We start from the raw sequence: 22,517 nt of genomic DNA on the forward strand, positions 1-22,517 counted from the left end.
AAAAATCCCAGAACCACACGGGGGGACCTAGTGAATGACCTGCAGAGAGCTGGGACCAAAGTAACAAAGGCTACCATCAGTAACACACTACACCGCCAGGGACTCAAATCCTGCAGTGCCAGACGTGTCCCCCTGCTTAAGTCAGTACATGTCTGAAGTTTGCTAGAGAGCGTTTGGATGATCCAGAAGAGGATTGGGAGAATGTCATATGGTCAGATGAAACCAAAATAGAACTTCTTGGTAAAAACTTGTCGTGTTTGGAGGAGGAAGAATGCTTAGTTGCATCCAAAGAACACCATACCTACTGTGAAGCATGGGGGTGGAAACATCATGCTTTGGGGCTGTTTTTCTGCAAAGGGACCAGGACGACTGATCCGTGTAAAGAAAGAATAAAAACATTTGATCTCCGTCATTGCCAACAAAGGGTATATAACAAAGTATTGAGATGAACTTTTGTTATTGACCAAATACTTATTTTCCACTATAATTTGCAAATCAATTCTTTAAAAATCAGATAATGTGATTTTCTGGATTTTTTTTCTCATTTTGAATTTTTCTCATAGTTGAATGTACCTATGATGAAAATTACAGGCCTCTCTCATCTTTTTAAGTGGGAGAACTTGCACAATTGGTGGCTGACTAAATAAACTTGGAAAAATAAATAAATAAATAAACTTTTTTGCCCCACTGTGTATATAGTGTATATATATATATATATATATATATATATATATATTTTTTTTTTCTTCTAATGTCTCCCCTAGCTTCCTCTTTCTCTATACAGGGGAAAACTTTGGTACCCACCAAGACCAGGACAAAGCTCAGACAAGTGCTTACGTTTAGTGAAGATGACGTTTATGAACGAGAAACATTTACTAGTTTCCACTGTTTCCAGTCATGATAAAATTTCTAGAACAAAAGCATAGAGTAGACGCAGCTGCTTAGTCTTTGCCTCACCCATCCACTAGTTTGTGGGACAAATTAGCCAGGGTTTTTGGTCTTGAATATGAGAAATGCTTGTGGATCATAATGCTTCAGTAGTGACTAGTAAGTGTGCAATGTGCACAGTGCTTGCTGGAGAGGCCAATAATGACTGACCAGGGCAACTCTTCATAAACTGTACAGATTGTTAAAAAAAAATTGTTTAAAATAAAAAAAAGATACACTGCTATGGAAATATGCATTATACATGCGAAGGTACATGCTTTAGTCCCTATATTTATGGCATTTAACAGACACCCTTATCCAGAGTGACTTACAACTGAGCAGTTGAGGTTTAAGGGCCATGTTTAAGAGCCCTAGCAGTAGCAGCTTAGTGCTGCTGGGATTTGACTTTACAGAGTGTCACTTCCTGTGATGTAGTTTCCTGTGTCCCGCGAGTTCCGTGTTTGTATTTCTCTTGGCGTTTTCAAACAAACTTTACTATTTATCTATACTTTCTTTCCTCCTTAAATAACCCTAAATTGTTTTTGTCTTCCTGACTTGTGTCTGTAGTTAGTTGACTTGACTATCACTAGTGTTGACTACATTCATTGCCTCTCACTTTATCATAACTCTCACACTGTATCTTAAATCTATCCGCTATTATAAGCACTATGTGTTTGCCTTTGAGCACAGGTGAGGACTCATTCGAGTTGCAAACGGTTGGAGTTAGAGCTGGAGGCTTTAAAGAAACAGATTCTCGAGCTGCATGCAAAGCGGGAAGCGGCGCTGGAAACAACTCGGGTGGACGCTCACTCGTCCCAGGTAAATGCTTGGGTTGAACCTAATGCTCCCAGCACCTCAACTCCGCGTGTCTCCCTGCCCCGGCCCAGCGCACCTACAACACGGCCCGCCCAGGTATCATTCATTCCGGCACCGGTGCACCACGGACCCTGGATGCTGCAGCAGCTGAAGACGCGAGCCAAGCCCCGGTTGAGGACGCCTCCCCCGCCACCACCACCGGCATTTGAGATCTCGACCGAGAACCGCTTCGCCCCTCTCCGCGAGACGGAATGCGATACTGTGATTCTTGGAGATTCCATCAGCCGGCATGTCCGCGCTACTGGAGCCAAAGGTAAGGTGCATACTTGCTGTTTTCCTGGTGAATGAATGGTTACAGTCATGGTGTCGAGAGCAAAAACTTCTCTTTGTTAATAACTGGAATTTTTTCTGGGAGCGTCCGAGGTTCTTCCGCCCTGATGGCCTGCACTCCAGCAGAGTTGGAGCAGCAGCCCTCTCAGATAACATCTCTAGGATGCTTCACACCATCTGACTGGTAAGACATCATGCAATTTACGGCTATGAGAACATTTATACAACAAACCAAATAGTCACACAGTGAGCACACAGCCCATCTTATAGAAACCGTATCTATTTTTTGTGTAGTAAAACCAAGAATTACATACACAAGATCCAGAAATAATCTTATTGCAGTTAAAACTGAAAAATGCCAGATAAGTAAGCACAAAAAAGTTAGCAACCATTTATAGTGCCTCTCTTAATGTTAGTCAGAGATTAGGATTCATCTTTAAATCATTTGAAGTGCTCGTTCTTAAAGTTGTACTTTCAGACATACACAGAAAACCGCTACTGTCTCTCGCTCTGGCCACCGTGTATAGACCCCCAGGGCCCTACGCTGATTTTTTACGCTGAAATAACCTGCCTGATTTATCTCAATTTCTCACTAAACCCATAACTGCTAATAATCTTGATGGAATGACTAACAACATAGACCTTATCCTTACTAGCACATTAGACACTGTTGACCCATCCGGTTAAAAAAAGGTTAGAGAAAAAACAACTGCACCTTGGTATAATAGTCATACGCATGCCCTCAATAAAACAGCCCGTAATCTGAAGAGAAAATGGAGGAAAACTAAACTGGAGGTATTTAGAATTGCGTATAAAGACAGTATGCTCAGCTACAGACAGTCGAAAAAAACTGCTAGAGCTGAACACCTGAGCAAACTCATAAAATAAAACAAAAACAATCCCCGGTTCCTTTTCAGTACAGTAGCTAAATTAAAAACAAATCAGGTATCTGAAAAGTAGTGCAAAAAGGAAGTGAGGACTTTATGAATTTCTTCACTAAAAAAATTGATAGTATTAGAAAAACAATTGTGGCGGTCCAACCTCTGAGATCATCTCCTGACATAATCTCACCTAAAACTCCACAACTACACTGCTTTACATGTAAAGGATAGGAAGAGCTGCATGATGTTCTTACTGAAGCTTAATCAACAACATGTCAGTTAGATCCCATTTCAACTAAACTACTAAAGTAAGTGTTATATACAGCTGGTGAGCCTCTTCTGAATATTATTAACCCCTCACTATCGTTAGGTCATGTCCCAAAATCCCTCAAGTTAGCAGTTATTAAGCCCCTCATTAAGAAGCCTAATTTGGATCCAAACACCCTATTAAATTACAGACCCATTTGAAATCTCCTATTTATGTCTAAGATTTTAGAAAAGATTGTCTCTGCCCAGTTATGTTCCTACTTACAAGAGAACAATATCTTTAAAAGAGTTTCAGTCAGGTTTTATCCCACATCATAGCACAGAAACTGCTCTAGTTAAAATCACTAATGACCCGTTTTTAGCTTCAGACCAAGGCTTCATCTCGCTGTTAGTTTTACTAGATCTTAGTGCTGCATTCGACACTATAGATCATGATCTCCTCCTAGATCACTTACAGAATTACATCGGCATTCAGGGACAGGCATTAAGTTGGTTTGAATCCTACCTGTCCGATCGTTACCATTTCGTAGACTTAAATGAAGCGCTATCCAGGCTAATGGTAGTAAATTATGGCGTGCCACAAGGTTCAGTTTTAGAACCCCTGCTCTTCACAATATACATGCTTCCCTTAGAAAATATTATTAGGAGGCATGGAATTAGCTTCCATTGTTACGCTGATGATACCCAGCTATATAGCTCAACAAAACCAGGCAATACAGCTCAATTAACTCGGATGACTAAGTGTGTTAAAGAAATAAGAGATTGGATGACCCATAACTTTCTACTATTAAATTCTGATAAGACAGAGATTTTGCTCATCGGCCCCAAAACCAGTATACAGCATCTCAACCTGCATTTAGATGGATGTTCTGTAACTACTAGTTCAACGGTAAAACAACTAGGAGTTATTTTAGAAAGCAACTTGTCTTTCAAAAATCATATCAACCAAGTCACAAAAGCAGCCTTCTTTCACCTTAGAAATATTTCTAAGCTAAGAAACATGATGTCTATATCTGATGCAGAGAAGCTCGTCCATGCGTTCATGACCTCCAGAATAGATTATTATAATGCATTACTAGGTGGATGTCCTGCATCATTAATAAACAAGCTTCAGTTAGTTCAGAAAGCGGCAGCAAGAGTTCTCACAAGGTCAAGAAAATATGATCATATAACCCCAATCTTATCGTCCCAACATTGGCTTCCTGTTAAGTTTCGAATAGACTACAAACTACTACTTCTTACTCATAAAGCCCTAAATGGTTTGGCTCCCATGTATCTATCCAGTCTTTTAACACGCTACAATCCGTCATGCTCCCTGAGATCTCAAAACTCTGGACTTCTAGTAGTTCCTAGAATGGCAAAGTCTACTAAAGGCGATAGAGTATTCTCACATTTAGCTCCTAAACTTTGGAACTGTCTTCCTGACAGTGTTCGGGGCTCAGACACACTCACCCAGTTTAAGTGCAGATTAAAAACGTATCTTTTTAGCAAAGCCTACACATAACATACGTCTCACATCATAACCTTGTGCTCCAGAACATATGATCACATGCACATTATCAACTTGTACTGTTAAGATCATCAGCAGCAGCTATGCTAATTTCTCTCCCCTTCCCGAAGCATCCTGAGGTTTGGCCAGCTCCAGTCACGTCCCACCTAATTAAGTTAATGGACCTTTGAAGAAGTAGATGCCGAACTCGCAAACATCCCCTACCATCTAGGGACATACCAGTGCCAATTGGATCCCACTACATGTCTGGTTTTGACATTGGACCTCCTGGAGTGTTTAAAGGCTCTGGCATGGAGAAGCTGGTGCTGGATCTGTGATGATCACAAATGTTGAGCTCAGTAGCTCCTAGTTTTTTAACCATAAAGACTGTATAAGACTGTAGAAAGAACATTACTTATAATCTTATACTCCAGTACTCATGTTAGTTCTCACTCTCCAGTGTTCTGTATTGTTGAAAGATTTATGATCAAACTCTTGATGTCACCCAAATGAGGATGGGTTCCCCTTTTGAGTCTGGTTTCTTCCTCATAACATCTAAGGGAGTTTTTCCTGGCCACAGTCGCCACGGCACACCATTCACCTTGACTGTTGATTTCTGTAAGGCTGTCTTGAGACAATGTCTGTTGTGAAAAGCGCTATAGAAATAAACTTGACTATAAAATGTGCACAAGAATATGTAAACTGTGCACTTGAAACAGTTTGAATGAAATACAAATTGTACACTAAACAGAAAGGGAATGTCAAGTATTATTACACCTTGCAGGACTTTTACACAGCTAGAGCACAATGGTAGAGCAAATTAAAGGTGACAGGGGAATGTGGAGTTGAAAATGGCAGATAGTTTGGAAACTGTGCATTTTCTTCGCTTTTTGTAATGTAACAGGCCTTGCTACAACTATACGATTAAGGCCTGTTACATTCTTTATAAAAGTGCATTTACTGGCCTTTTTGCCTACAGTTTGTGTGTAAAATGTTCTATTTGAAGCATTAGTAAAAACAATGCTAATAAAGATTCTTAAAACAAACATTTGGCACATAAAAATTGAAGAAAATATATAGTTTCGAAAATAGCTGCCATTTCAACTTTGCATTTCCCAGTCACCATTAGTTTGCAATCTTGTTTGCATACATGCATAGAGAATTTAGCAATACATTACTACATTTAAAACAAAGAGCATGTAAACTATACATTAAAACTGTAAACTTACACAAAAGGGATTGATGTACACTGGAAACAATTAAATAGCAACAATAAAAAACATTATGCTAATTGTACACTAAACCTATATACTAAAAAAAATGCAAACTGTGCACAATGATGCACAAAAATTATACATAAAAAAAAAAATGGAACATTAACTGATTTATTTGACCAATTAGGAATAAAAGAACTAACCCTATCCAACATGCCCACAATGTATTTGGTGTCGGTGAAAGGGCCGATTTCTTCACAGCATTTGCCATATACAATGGACAGAGCCTGGAGGCATAAACACTTCATTGCCACCTTCGGTGTTAATAGGAAACGATGATATAGTTCATTAAAGAACTCATACCTGTAAATAAAATTAAGGCAAAAAGAAAGAAGCAAAGTAGTATTATTTGAATCCCAAAGTGGAAAGAGAAAAAAATAACAAAAGTGTGTTCAATTATATTTACGATCTCTTGATGGCACCAGACTCCTCAGTCTCGTCCTCCTCCAGCAGAAGGCGTAGATAATAATCCCCAATTTTTATTTCATCAGAAAGACAATCATACTTTACCTACAAGCAGAAACACAAACACACTAACTGACCAGATGTTCTGAACAGAAATGCTGCAAATAAACCCAACTAAAAGTAATGGATAAGAATTTTAGCAACATTTTAGGAAAAAAGTAACAAAACATTGCCAATTATGACTCTTAAAATAAGTGAATTGTAAATAAAATAATTTGTTACACAGTGAACATGAGCCTCTACAGTGGACAAACCTCTGTAAAGTTGATTGTTCTGATCAGTGAGAGAAACAAAGTTCCACATATGGGGCTATGCACTATTGATTATGCTGTCAGATTACATTGAGAGCACTGGTAAACATCAAGTTTTTCTACAGACTGAGATCTTTGCTTCCACTTGCTCATTCTAACAAATTCTGGATATTGTTTTGGGCCACTCTAGTTTGCAGAAGCACATTTAACACATTTAACTGTATGTTTAGAACTCTCTCAAGTCTCTTAAAGGCTCTAAGTCTTATAAAACTAAAAAACTCAAACTAATGGTGTATTACGAGTGTTTGTGCAGATTCATTAAATGTAATCTTAAGTCAATTATATATATGATATAAGATTTGCTTTAGCTTATAATAACAAGGTCCTTATGAAATGTCTTTATATTTTTTAAATATCATAAACGACCGTACCAAGGTCTGGTCTGGATTATAATCTATTGCCTCTGAAAAAGCTGATGTTTTAGCAATTTGTTGGTCTGGAGCTTTCAGGAGTGTGTTAATAGAGGAAAGGTGGGAGGGAAGGGGAAGAAGCAGTTGCTGTTACCCATCAATCTGGGAAGAGTTATAAGGCCATTTAAAAACAATTTAAAGTCTATTAAATGTGCAATGCTCAAAAAATTGCAAAAAACAAAACAAACAAACAAAAAATTCTACAGGCTTCAGTTAGCATGGTAAAAGTTACATTTCCTGACAGTTCAATTAGAAAAAGATTGAACAAGTATGGAAGTTTGGAAGGGTTGCCAGGAGAAAGCCTCCATCTCTAAAAAGAACATAGCAGCACAACAGGAACAATGTCCTTTGGACAGATAAGACCAAAAGGAAAATGTTTGGCCATAATGCACAGCACATTTATCAAAATCAAACTGACACAATGATACAATGATCGCAAGCGTACAGCAGCAAATCTAGCAGAATGGAAAAGAACAGAATGCCCCAGTCAATGTCTAGACCTCAACCCAACCAAAATGCTGTAGCAGGACCTTAAAATAGATCTTATAAGACGTGATAAATCCTGACACAAACCAGATTATTATTATATGTTCTAATATGTAAAACCATAGAATCAAGTGGTTGTACTTTCATTTTCACAAACTTTTTACAAACCTCAAACTCTTGATGGTTCCAGGAAATCACACTGGCACTCCCAAGCTCTCGGTCTACACTGAAGGAGCGCATCTCTCCCTCCAGAGCATCACGGAGCTCCTCACGAGTCTTCAGGTTCCAGATGAGATTTGACTTTGCATGATCCAAATGAAATCTGCAGAGAGCATTACCCACATACACACATAAATTTTAATTCAATTTATGATAAGCTGTCACATCAATAGATTGCAGTGACCCAGCTCTGTTGACAGTTATACATGCACACTAGCTCCACCATGTTTGACAAATGATGCTATATGATTTGGATCACAAGTCATTCCTTTACTTCTCCCTACACTTCTCTTCAAATCATTCTCTCTGTTCTTGATAGATTCAAGTAGATTGTACACTATGACTACGATTATATTGTTCTTGACTTGATGCTCTTGGCTAGATGTTGTAAAGTGTTTTTTCTTCACCAAAATAAATAATTTTACAAACCCGATTCCAAAAAAGTTGGGACACTGTACAAATTGTGAATAAAAACAGAATGCACTGATGTGGAAGTTTCAAATTTCAATATTCTTTTCAGAATACAACATTAATGACATATCAAATGTTTAAACTGAGAAAATTGATCATTTTAAGGGAAAAATAAGTTGATTTACAATTTCATGGCATCAACACATCTTAAAAAAGTTGGGACAAGGCCATGTTTATCACTGTGTGGCATCCCCTCTTCTTTTTATAACAGTCTGCAAACGTCTGGGGACTGAGGAGACAAGTTGCTCAAATTTAGGAATAGGAATGTTGTCCCATTCTTGTCTAATATAGGCTCCTAGTTGCTCAACTGTCTTAGGTCTTTATCGCATCTTCCTCATTATGATGCGCCACATGTTTTCTATGGGTGAAAGATCTGGACTGCAGGCTGGCCATTTCAGTACCCGGATCCTTCTTCAACGCAGCCATGATGTTGTAATTGAGGCAGTATGTGGTCTGGCATTATCATGTTGGAAAATGCAAGGTCTTTCCTGAAAAAGATGACGTCTGGATGGGAACATATGTTGTTCTAAAACTTGGATATACCTAGTTTTCCACTTTGCCACAGTCCATTTTAAATGAACCTTGGCCCAGGGAAAACGCCTGCGCTTCTGGATCATGTTTCGATATGGCTTCTTGACCTATAGAGTTTTAGCCGGCAACGGCGAATGGCACAGTGGATTGTGTTTTCTGGAAGTATTCCTGAGCCCTATATATATATATATATATATATATATATATATATATATATATATATATATATATATATATATATATATATATATATATATATACACAATTTGTACTAAAAAATTACAAAAAGAAAATAGTATGTAAATATATACTTGTAGTAGAAGAGCTCCCAATTTGCCTCTATCTTGATCCGCTGTCTTCTTTTCCTCAAGACAACAGGTTTTTGGTTTGGGTTCTGCAACAAAAAAACATGCAATATTTCACTAAGAAAAGAACTAGGCACAGTAACATGGGGACAATATATTGTAAACATTAATGAGATTAAGCTACTTACAAACATTTTAAAACTGTCAACTATGAAGCTCATTTAAAAATAAAGCATGTAGTTGCTTTATTTTTACACAGTAAAAATATGATTTAATAAAAAGAATGTCACTACAATGTGTTATATACTCACCAGATTATTCCTGTCCTGCTACATTCATTCACATGCCACAACCACAGTAAGGGTTGGAAGTGCAGACAGGGCAGAAATAACAGAAATATTAATACTGTGGTCATTCAGTCACAATTCATATGGCGTCTCTGACTGCTCAAAATAATAATTAAAAAAAAATAATTAAATCCAAATGTGCATTTATTCTAATGTAAGGCTGTGAAAAAATATATATTTATATGTCTTCAGAAAAGTGAAAAAAAAGGTTGTAAAAAAATCCTATATGTTAATTAATAGTTAAAACATAAATGGTGTCAAACTAATTTGGTTGTACTGTATTTTAAATAGCATGGAAGGAGAGACTCCTGATTTTCAAAAAAGCTCTCAGTGCTGCAAGATTAACATATATTTTTTTACCCTCATAGAAAATATCAAACATAATCCTAGATTTTTATTCAATACTGCACCAAAATTAAATAGAAATAGAAGCTAGCAAGCACACCATCATTCGGAAGCAGTGTTACTTCAAAAAGATAATTCGAGAAGCAATCAAACCTCATTAAATTATTTCCTTACACCCGTTATGTACCTAAGTTGTTAAAACGGGTAGTTATGAAACCCCTACTTCAAAAAAAAAAAAAAAAAAAAGAACTTTCTAGAAAAAGATGGCGCACAGCAGTTATGCTAATATTATGCTTATTTAAGCCTCATCATAGCACAAAGACAGTAGTGGGTAAAGTTGTAAATTATCTGCTACAGGCCTATGATCAGGGCTATTGTCTCCTTGCTTTTGTTGCTTGACCTCAGTAAAAAAACACCATGATCCATCAATCATATATACCGTATTTTCCGGACTATAAGCCGCTACTTTTTCCCCACGCTTTGAACCCCGCAGCTTAAACAATGAAGAGGCTAATTTATGGATTTTTTTGGATTTTTCCCGGTTTTACAAGCCAAAAAACTGAGCCCCTATAACATAAGACCAATGAAATTGCTGAACGGGTTCAGGTGAACCAATAAAACTCTTTATATCAAATCGGTTGCGCTCCACAGCTTTCAACAGCTTTCTCCTAGGGAAAGTACTATCTTGACTGATCATTAACAGTTTGTGGAAATAGTGAATTCTCTACACTTACTAATGTTAGGCGTTCTGCAAGAATCTGTCTTAGGCCCACTGCTTTTTACTTTGAATATGCTACCTCTATATGAAATTATTCAGAAACATGGTATTAGCTACCATTGTTATGCTGAAGAAAAACAGTTGTATGAGAACCATCTGCTTAATAATGGTAAGGAATGTAAAAAGGACATTAGAAAATGGATGCATGTTAACCTCTTTCTGAAAAATTCTAAAAAACACAAAAGAAGAAGTAGAACACAGAAGTAGAAACACATGCAGGTAGAAAAAACGGTTTCTAAATTTCAAAGTATCTCTGGATGGTCTTTCTCTCTTACCATTTGCATCAGAAAAAAAGCCATGGTGTGCTTATGGACTCGTCTTTTCCTTTGAAGCTCATGTATAATATTACTAAAATTGCCTTCTTTCATCTCAGAAATGTTAAATGATGCATGATGCTTATGACCACATCACCCCTATCTTATCCACTCTACATTGTCTCCCAATCAAATTAAAACTAACATATACAGCACTGAATGATCTCGCGCTACAGTACCTGAGCGAACGTTTGGTCAATTATGATCTGTTACACTTACTTCGATCAATTGGTGCAGGCTATTTGTTGGTACCTGGTGGGCCGTCTTATATATCATTAGATCTCTCACACATGTGTTACCTTGTAGTACTCCCTTTTAGGCATGCTGTCATAGCTAGTCTTGCTTACTTGCACCATGATAACACTGCAGTGTCCTTAACTTTTATGTAACAATATGACATCTAATAAAGCACATTTCTGTCTCTCCCTGTGTGACTAAACTATGATGCTAAACTACATATGCATATTTTTTTCTGCATAGCTGTTTTGAGATACCGTCCACTGTTAAGAATTTGAAAACGATTTAAAAATGAAAGAGGTCCTTTTTCTGGCTTGTTGAGCTCTTTTGCACTTTGCTCACCTCCTTCTGTGCAATGCCCATCTTGTCTCTCCAGTGCATAAGGACCACTTCAGCCTTTTCTTTAGCAAACTTCTCCACCTCTTTGGCAGCCTTGCCCGCAATTCGCTGCCACTCTGGAACCTTATTGCGTCCAAACTGGTCCTGCACAGATAGAAAAATATAATGTGATTTATATTTGGTCAAATAAACATTACTTACAGTGAACCAATCAAAGTATTAAAGTTACAGAAGCAATCTTAAGGTTGTCACGGATGTCCATTCTGTCCACATCCTTTTCAGGCACAGGTTCAGAACTGTCCAAGTATGCCAGGAGTCCAGTTGGCTGTAAAGGAGAGGGTAAATAAATAGAAAACGAGTATAAAAAAAACAACAAAAAAAAACAATAGAAAATGTCCCAAAGATCTATATTGTCACAAACATTAGCAGTATAAATATAAATCTAATTAACGATTTTTTACTACAATATAAATAAATAAAACTCCTTAATACAAAATCATTATATGTGTGCAATTTCACCAAGATTCTTTTGAGAAGGTTCATAGCAACAGGATTCTCAGCTGTCCATAAGCCCACGAGGTGGCGACTCAGCTGCCTACAAGCAACACAAAAGGCACAATAAGATCATCATAAATGGAGACATGTGCAAGGCTTTACAAGGATCCATAAAATGGTACTTAAATGGGCATTCGATTACCTGTTTGTAAGCATCCTCTGATCAGCGCTGACTGTAAACAAAGATGTGTGTAGATGTCTGGGTAAAGCACCTTCACTTAATGCTAAGTCCTGCATCTTTGTGGCTATCTCCTTATCCCCTTCCTAAACACAAAGACACATATATAAATTGTTCACACAGAATACAATAAAACTACAAATTAATGGAACCTCACCTCAATAATGGCTTTCATAACCAGACCTGCACCCTTTACTATAGCCATAGAGGGATGCTGCAGACAGAAAAAATAAATCACTGAATAAATATAAATATAGATTAAAAAGAATATACTTGTAGAATTGTATGGCAACCTATACGGCAATGTCTCTGACACCTGACCACAACTGTAAAAGATGTCTTTGTATGCTTTATAGCATTCTAGTTTCCCTTTACTGGAAGTTAGACTCAAACCTGCTACCGCATGATAATGACCCTGTGCACAAAGAAAGGCACATAAAGACATGGTTACACAAGGTTGGTATAAAAGAAATCAACTGAATTACACAAAGGCCTGATAAAAAACACCTTAGAAACACCTTAGTGTTGGGAGAAACAGAAGAGCAGCTATGTGTCAGGCTTACTTAACTGACAGTGCCTAACCAAAGCACTGTTTTGGCTGAAAAGGTGAATGCCCACAGACACAATGCAAAATCTAAAGGAAAGACTTCCCAGAAGACTGAAGGTTTATTTACCAGCAAAGATGGATAAAATCTAGAAAACAAATATTCAACAAAGACATACAAACAAGTACATTTGTATGAACTACAACACAATTTTTTGTCATTTTTGCCTCTGTACACAACCACAGTGGATTTAAAATTAATTAATTACAAGTGACTGAAAAGGACATTTTTAGCTTTGATTCAACAAATTCAATATAAACACTGCATTAACCAGAGGCGCAGCCATTTACCACAGTCCCACCAGTTTGGAAACTAAAAAGCAGATTTCATGACCAGGTATAATCTGCTTGTTTAATAGCCTGCCTGTTCCCCAAGATAAACAAAAATGTAGGAATTTTCTGGAACTTTTTTAAAAACCTAATTAATTAAAAATTAGATACATGTTAAACTTTGATAAATAAAGTGAATGCACAGCCAGTACCTTTGACCTAAATCTGGAACTGTTAAATATTATATCTCTAATGTCTAGATCACTTTTTTATAAATGTTATAAATCACTGATCGAAAGCTTATTTTACTGTGTTTAATGGAAACATAGATTAAACCACATAAGTACTGCATGTTGCATTAAATGAAGCAAGTCCTTCTGGATTCAGTTACACACAACAGCCTTGTCTAACTAGCAGTGGAGGTGCTGTCATTTATTTATATTATACTGTAACACAAAAATATAGACAAATTTAACAAATTCTTTATACTAATATAGGTCACCACAAAAATAAGTCCACCCAGTCAATTCCATTGATTATTATCAACTTAATTATAGGCAGTAATCTAAATTCCCTTCGGAATTTGTAAAACCTGACTTTTATTAGACAAAGTATTAATTGTCAAAGACTTTAATATATATTTTGATATTTGGAAGACTCAATGAGAACAGCAGCTCTGTCCATTCTAGATTCAATATGGATTAATCAAAACATGATAGGACTCACTCACTCACTCCTTTTTTAATTTTTTATTTTAACACTGTGAACAAAACAGTCCAAAGCTATTTAGGATCAATTATCTCCATTAAATTATGCCCAAGTCATAATTAGAGATCGACCCATTTTACTTATATATAGCTAGGTTGGATCGTACCTTCCAATAACCGATTAATCAACCAGAAGTTATCATATTATATATATATATATATATATATATATATATATATATATATATATATATATATATATATATATATATAAAATGAATTCGAATAACCAAATATAATTTAACGTGTAATATGCTCTATCCAGGCAGCATGCGCTTTCTGTGCAGTATGCAGACTCGTGTTAAAAAATAAACTAAAAAAAATAAAAACAACAAAAATAGAAAAAAACAGCATGTAGCATGAGTGATTTGCCTCTAGAGGCCAATCTGGAAATGACAGCGGACCTTTTCAGCCACTCCCAAGACCCAGAAAAACTATTAGTTCACAACAACTACAGCACAATTTTAGCACTCATCTCCAAGAAATATTGACTTTGATTGGATCACTGTTGGATGACACCACAGAACTTAAACAGCTTTAAACATGAAAATTGTTACTTTGTTGTAACAATTGCATATGCAGCTTAAAACAGACCATTTGAAAATTGGAATATAAATAACATCTAACTAAACTGTTAATATTACAAACAGCTTGGAACCTCTTCTAGAAAATTTATAAATTCTCTTAGTACTGGTTATGTACCTAAATCATTATTAAAAAACCTGAACTCAACCTCTGTCAGCTGTTCAAATTATAGGCCAATATAAACCTCCCTTTTATCTCTAATGTTCTAGCATTGTATAGCAATTATGCTCATACCTACAAACGACATTCAGCAAATGTGTCAGTTAGAATTTAAACCTCATCGTTGGTTAGATTTAATCAGTGTTGTCTCCTTGCTTTAGCTTTCAACACCCCTAATCACACTGTTCTCCATATTAAGAGGAGTTAAGTCAACTGCCTTGGGCTAAGGTCTTATTTGATTGATTGTCATTTTATACACATATATATCTACATTTGTAGATATACAGTGAGGAAAATAAGTATTTGAACACTCTGCTATTTTGCAAGTTCTCCCACTTAGAAATCATGGAGGGGTCTGAAATTGTCCTCATAGGTGCAATGTACATTGTGAGAGACATAATAAAAATAAAAAAAAATCCAGAAATCACAATGTATGATTTTTTTAACTATTTATTTGTATGATACAGCTGCAAATAAGTATTTGAACACCTGTCTATCAGCTAGAATTCTGACCCACAAAGACCTGTTAGTCTGCCTTTAAAATGTGCACCTCCACTACATTTATTATCCTAAATTAGATGCACCTGTTTGAGGTCGTTAGCTGCATAAAGACACCTGTCCACCCCATACAATCAGTAAGAATCCAACTACTAACATGGCCAAGACCAAAGAGCTGTCCAAAGACACTAGAGACAAAATTGTACACCTCCACAAGGCTGGAAAGGGCTACGGGAAAATTGCCAAGCAGCTTGGTGAAAAAAGGATAAGCTGGAAATGGAAGAAGCTAAACATGACAGTCAATCTCCCTCAGACTGGGGCTCCGTGCAAGATTTCACCTTGTGGGGTCTCAATGATCCTAAGGAAGGTGAGAAATTAGCCCAGAACTACACGGGAGGAGCTGGTCAATGACCTGAAAAGAGCTGGGACCACCGTTTCCAAGGTTATTGTTGGTAATAAACTAAGACGTCATGGTTTGAAATCATGCATGGCACGGAAGGTTCCCCTGCTTAAACCAGCACATGTCCAGGCACGTCTAAAGTTTGCCAATGACCATTTGGATGATCCAGAGGAGTCATGGGAGAAAGTCATGTGGTCAGATGAGACCAAAATAGAACTTTTGGGTCATAATTCCAATAAATGTGTTTGGAGGAAGAAGAATGATGAGTACCATCCCAAGAACACCATCCCTACTGTGAAGCATGGGGGTGGTAGCATCATGCTTTGGGGGTGTTTTTCTGCACATGGGACAGGGCGACTGCACTGTATTAAGGAGAGGATGACCGGGGCCATGTATTGCGAGATTTTGGGGAACAACCTCCTTCCCCTTAGTTAGAGCATTGAAGATCGGTCGAGGCTGGGCCTTCCAACATGACAATGACCCGAAGCACACAGCCAGGATAACCAAGGAGTGGCTCTGTAAGAAGCATATCAAGGTTCTGGTGTGGCCTAGCCAGTCTCCAGACCTAAACCCAATAGAGAATCTTTGGAGGGAGCTCAAACTCCGTGTTTCTCATCGACAGGCCAGAAACCTGACTGATCTAGAAAAGATCTGTGTGGAGGAGTGGGCCAAAATCCCTCCTGCAGTGTGTGCAAACCTGGTGAAAAACTACAGGAAACATTTGACCTCTGTAATTGCAAACAAAGGCTACTGTACCAAATATTAAAATTGACTTTCTCAGGTGTTCAAATACTTATTTGCAGCTGTATCATACAAATAAATAGTAAAAAAAAAATCATACATTGTGATTTCTGGATTTTTTTTTTTTTTTATTATGTCTCTCACAATGTACATTGCACCTACGAGGACAATTTCAGAACCCTCCATGATTTTTAAGTGGGAGAACTTGCAAAATAGCAGGGTGTTCAAATACTTATTTTCCTCACTGTAAATAGCAACTTATGTAATATAATTTCCCTAGACTGTTGCTTAATTAACTCAGTTTATTTGAAAATTACTCTAACGTTTTTCTTAGCACACCAAACTATTAATAAAATAAGAAAAAAAAAAAAGCACAAATAAGGCCACAGGTTTTGGGGCAGGTTAGAGTCAGGAGTTTTCCCATCATTCATTACTCTCAAAATATTTTGCTTGCCATTTTGACTTGACACTGAATTGTATGTCCGTGCTAAGTAGATACGACCAAGCGGCAAACAAAACAAGTTTAAAACAGAGCACGTGCTTTACCCTGATTAGTGGTTTGCTGTGTGCTTGACCAGATCAAGTCTTTATCCACTTATAAATAAAAAGGAACAACCAATTTTGCAAAATGTATTTCAATAAAAAGTTTGAGTTTAAAATGTAGAAGTTAAAGTAAAATCTCCCCAAATGGAAATACTTCAGTAAAGTACAGATACGTGAAAAAGCTACTTAAGTACAGAAATGAATTACATTTACTTAATTACTGCCGGAGTCCAACATGCACAAGTCTGACTTACTGCCGGCAATGCGAACCAAGCTCCTGCTTCGGTCGTACAGGGACCGGACAGCCCTTAGTAAAGGGCCCTTTCATCGTAAGTGCATGTCCACTGTGAGAGACATAATCTAAAAAAAAAAAATCCAGAAATCACACAGTATTTGAACACCTGAGAAAGTCAAAGTTAATATTTGGTACAGTAGCCTTTGGGTCAGAATTCTAGCTGATAGTCAGGTGTTCAAATACTTATTTGCAGCTGTATCATACAAATAAATAGTTTAAAAATAATATATGTGATTTCTGGATTTTTTTTTTTAGATTATGTCTCTCACAGTGGACATGCACCTACGATGACAATTTCAGACCCCTCCATGATTTCTAAGTGGGAGAACTTGCAAAATAGCAGGGTGTTCAAATACTTATTTTCCTCACTGTATATATATATATATATATATATATATATATATATATATATATATATATATATATATATATATATTTATATATTTATATTTATATTTTAGGGATGCACCGAAATGAAAATTCTTGGCCGAAACCGAAAAAAAGAAAAACAAGGCCGAAAACCGAAACACCGAAAGAAATTATGCCAATTATTATTACCATTGCATTTATGGATATGACCGTGTACTAAACTTACTAAAATCAAGGCATTTCAATTGCATAAATTAATATTAAAGTTTCAAAGAATAAATCAATTACAAATTATGAAAATATTTCTTTATAGCACATTGCAACAACACAGGATAAAATAAATTTAAACTTAAATGTTTAACTTAAATACACTCATGTGTACATTAAATAATAATGTACAGGCCCTCTGGCCTGCTGAAAGGTTGTAAAATTAAATATGTTCTTTCATAAAAACAGTGCATTTAGAACAAGTGCAAATGCTTAAAGATACAACAATATCACTGGGAAACTTCCTTGCCTTTTTAAAAAGGTCCACCACAGACGGAGTGCGCATGCTCGGAGGGGTTTTGCTTTTCTGTGCCGCGTTTCTCTCATATTCAGCATAGCGATCGGGATGTTTGGATTTCAGGTGATAAATTAAACCCGACGTGGAGAAAGTCTTTGCAGACGCACCCCCTCTTGAAAATTCGGCATTACATGTTTTGCAAATCGCTATCCGTGGGCCTTTCTCAGATATACTGAAATACGTCCACACCGCAGACATGTTTTAGACAAGCACGTGCAGGCAGCGGTTTACATACATATATATATATATATATATGTATATATATATATATATATATATATATATATATATATATATATATATATATATATATACATATATATATATATATATATGTATATATATACATACACACACACACACACACACACACACACACACACACACACACACACACACACACACACACACACACACACACACACACACACACACACACACATTATATATAATATCTGAGGGAGTTTTTGCTTACAAGCATTACCAGTGGCTTGTTCATTGTGGGTAAAGCATTCCAAGAGAAGATTTGCAGCCTTTAGTGATGGCCAATTACTTTTAATACAGTTTACACAACACGTTTGTTGAGAAGAAAAGAAAATACTGTTCAAAAATGTATGTACCCAAAAGTGTTACGGTCCACAGACATTTGGCATCTTTTCTGTACAACAAAAATTGTAAGCATATTGTTTGGCTTAGAACATTCTACAGTGTGTATGCTGAAACTCTGACCTGGAAGAGTTTGAAAAGTGTGCGTCCGTTTGAGGCCACCATCTCCAGCAGCATATCAAACTGCTGACTTTCACTTGTTTCACTGTAAGGCGCACAAAGGGCAAAGGTCAAGAAATCTAGAAGTGCGCTTATCACTAGCACCTGTACCATGGTCCTGAAAAGAAATGGAAACAAATGTTAGACTGCTGAACATAAAGTTAGAACTATGCATATTACATTATTTTAACCCGTCTGTTAAAATTTTTTTTTTCATGTTTGTTTTGAATCATGTTACATTAGTAAGTTTAAATAGCAGTGTACCACATTACTGATGAATTTCTCCAAAAGGCTCTCCAGAAACTTTTTGGATGATAAAAGAGAGGCTTTGTTCAGCTGCTCCTGCCTCAAATCATAATCATCGTGCATTGGCTGTAACAGCAACAACACAAACTATAAATATGCTTTTAAAAAATGCATAAATAAAATGAGATAAATATTCACCATTCACTTTATTAGAAAGACCTGTAATATTCTGGTTGATACACAGTGTGTAGATGATAATCAAGAGCTTCAGATTTTGAATACAATGAAAAAAAAATTCTCTCTGTGACTTTCTATGGTGTTATCGTTCACATAATTACTTGCAAAGTTATGTACCGAAGACATTTATAGTCTATTTGCATTCCAAAAATCATATCCACTGGTGCAAAAAAATCTGTGGCCCAATGCCACCTTCATGCTTTCTAAATGACCGATTGCAAGGTCTTGGCTATCATGACACAGTGTCCACAAGGTTCTACCTATAGGTTTGACCATTGCTTATGAGATAATCTGTCATTTTATTTTATGACTGGCAAGCATGGGCCTCCTTGGTCCTAAGAGCTGGGCCACCACAACTGTGAGGATCTCTGCCTCTGTCCTAATTGTTTATATAATTGTTTGTCTCCAGGTTGTTTGCTTCTAAGAAAAAACAAAAACAAAAAACAACACCTAAATTTGACAATTTAGCAAAAAGAAATTAGCATTTCTGGTCTCTTAGGCTACAGGACAAAAACTTATTTTACATGCTCTTAAAAGCTTTAATTAGGCCAACCACAGCTGACGCTGACCCAAATTCACGGTGGCAAAAACTACCTAGTGTCTTGGTCCAAGTGCTTTACCATCAAGAGTGCAGTATTAAATCAACATCAAAATTGAGGTTAATATTCATGTCCACATTAGCAGCATTCTTAAACTCTGGCAGCTGGATTATCCCTGATTATCTCTGCTCTCATAAACAAGTGTTAAACCAGTCATTTAATGCAGTGGTCCCCAACCTTTTTTGTGCCACGGACCGGATTAATGTCAGACAATATTTTCCACGGACCAGTTTAATGTCAGACAATATTTTCACGGACCGGCCTTTAAGGTAACAAAATAAAATGATACGACCGGCATAAAAACTGGTATTTTCTAAATAAATAAACATGAATCCACGTGTTGTTTTTTGTTTATTTTTTTAGCTTGGGGGTTTGACTTTAGCGGTAATGTATTATGTGTTAGTGGTCGGAGCAGCCCCTTTAAAAAGGTAGTGGTTGTAGGTGAAACATGGGACCGAGGCATCATGACGTGCATTAAGAGTGAGTCATAGACAGATGTGGCGGAGAAAATCCGGTAATTTTCCAAAATAAAACCGTTTAGAATCAGAAAATAAATAAAACAGAAATAATGTAAGTTATGTATTCTTTCTGTGCCCAGGGACCACTGATTTAATGGACAGAATGAGGATTCAACAAATGCTTAATTTTCTCTTCATAGAGCAAACGGTAAACAGATTGAAAACACGTCCTTGACCCACAACCAAAAATGCTGAATGCTTAGTAGGTCAGTGCTAAAAAGCTGACATTTTATGTGAACATCAGCTGAAGCTTTTGACATATGTCTGAGTGATTTCATGCTGCCACATGAATGGCCGATGTGATAAATGCTTAGAATGAATAAGCTGTTGAACAAAGTGTATAACAAAGAGCTTACAGGCACCACTTACACACATAAGAGCACAGAGCATGTCAACAGCAGCATGTGTCACACCATTATTGTTCTTCTTCAATGCTTTAACAGTCTTCACACCCAATCTCTCCCTAAACCTGAAAAACACACATTTAAACCTGTTAACATTTTTTTCAAAGCATAGAATTGAGTACACCGGATCTAAAAAATGCTACAAAATGAAGTACCATTAACAAACATTTGTAAGAAAGTACATATTACTTAACATCAATGACAAGAGTGTGTCTAGAACAAATGAAGGAATAAATAGTAGAGACAGAAAGTAGAAAAAAACCAAAAAAAATATGGATTAACAAAGTTCCCGAAGAGCACATTTAACGACAGTTCAGCCAAAGACAGTGGGCCATTTACTATAATAGATCTGTTACAGCATGCATGCATATATATATATATATATATATATATATATATATATATATATATATATATATATATATATATTTATTCACACACACACACACACACACACACACACACACACACACACACACACACACACACACACACACACACACACACACACACTTACATACATATACACACACACACCGTAATTTCCAGACTATCAAGCGCACCCAAATATAAGCCGCACCCACTGAATTTTACAAAGATTTTTATTTTGAACATAAATACGCCGCACCTGTCTATAAGCCGCAGGTGTCTACATTGAAACTAATGAACTTTACACAGGCTTTAAAGAAAGACAGTGTCTGTTACACGGCTTGTATCTAAACAGTAGCCTACCAAGAAAGTCATTGTTCACTGTGTTCCTCCTTCCTTTCACAACAATTTCTCTCGGGTTTATCTTTTGGCATCGTTGTGCGTTTAAAAATCACCATCGGTGAAGCTTTTCTCCCGATGCCGTGCAGCTCAGAACACAGGTGAAGTGCGTTTTTTCATGCCCGGTTGTTTTTAGCATGATGAATGATTCACATTTCCTGTTGACAGTCCGAGTGAGCAGGTCAAACGTCAGAGGAACATCATCCATATTTATGATGTGGTGCGGCCCAAATCAGCGCATCTGATTTAATATAAACAGTTTTATTGCAGAACCCGTTCTGAAATTTCATTGGTCTAATGTTAAGGGTTTAGTTTTTTGGCTTGAAGTTTGTGAAACCGGGAAAAACCCAGGAAAAATCCATAAATTAGCCGCTTATAGTCCGGAAAATACGGTGTGTGTGTGTGTGTGTGTGTGTGTGTGTGTGTGTATATATATATACACACACACACACACACACACACACACACACACACACACACACACACACACACACACAAATTTTTATATAGTTTATATATATATATATATATATATATATATATATATATATATATATATATATATATATATATATATATATATCTTTTTTTTTTTTTTTTTTAATATATATATATTTACATTTCATAATATTTATTGTCAAATAAACAATTATTTTTTTAATAATATTATTATTATTGCTATTATTATTATTATTATTATTATAGTTGTGGTAGTTTAGAATACTTAGGAAGCTGTGTAAAGGCTTGAAAGCCAGCTTTAGAGGCCACAAGTCGTCTGATGGCCTGGAATTGGGCCTCTAGTTCAGCATTGGGTCCACCCAGCTCAGCATCCTGGGACAGGAGTGCCAAAATGGCATTGTTGATCAGTTTCTCTTTGTTCTCTGAAAAAAGGCCCTGCAAATAAGGAGA

At 36.6% G+C, this 22,517-nt stretch overlaps 1 protein-coding gene across 1 annotated transcript in view; it reads right to left on the minus strand.

The window, feature by feature from the left end:
• The window catches only part of dnajc13 (DnaJ heat shock protein family (Hsp40) member C13), a 112,483-nt gene that overhangs the window by 35,719 nt on the left and 54,247 nt on the right, over positions 1-22,517 (minus strand). Inside the window, 15 exon segments of the mRNA XM_083529779.1 lie at positions 6,128-6,287; positions 6,391-6,494; positions 7,825-7,978; positions 9,189-9,271; positions 9,494-9,511; positions 11,546-11,686; positions 11,772-11,867; positions 12,062-12,137; positions 12,240-12,361; positions 12,433-12,489; positions 18,801-18,939; positions 18,941-18,954; positions 19,101-19,208; positions 20,806-20,905; positions 22,333-22,502. Coding sequence (XP_083385905.1) covers positions 6,128-6,287; positions 6,391-6,494; positions 7,825-7,978; positions 9,189-9,271; positions 9,494-9,511; positions 11,546-11,686; positions 11,772-11,867; positions 12,062-12,137; positions 12,240-12,361; positions 12,433-12,489; positions 18,801-18,939; positions 18,941-18,954; positions 19,101-19,208; positions 20,806-20,905; positions 22,333-22,502 — 1,542 coding nt within the window.

This window comes from Silurus aristotelis (assembly GCF_946808225.1).
Source record: "Silurus aristotelis genome assembly, chromosome: 25".
Lineage (NCBI taxonomy): Eukaryota > Metazoa > Chordata > Actinopteri > Siluriformes > Siluridae > Silurus > Silurus aristotelis.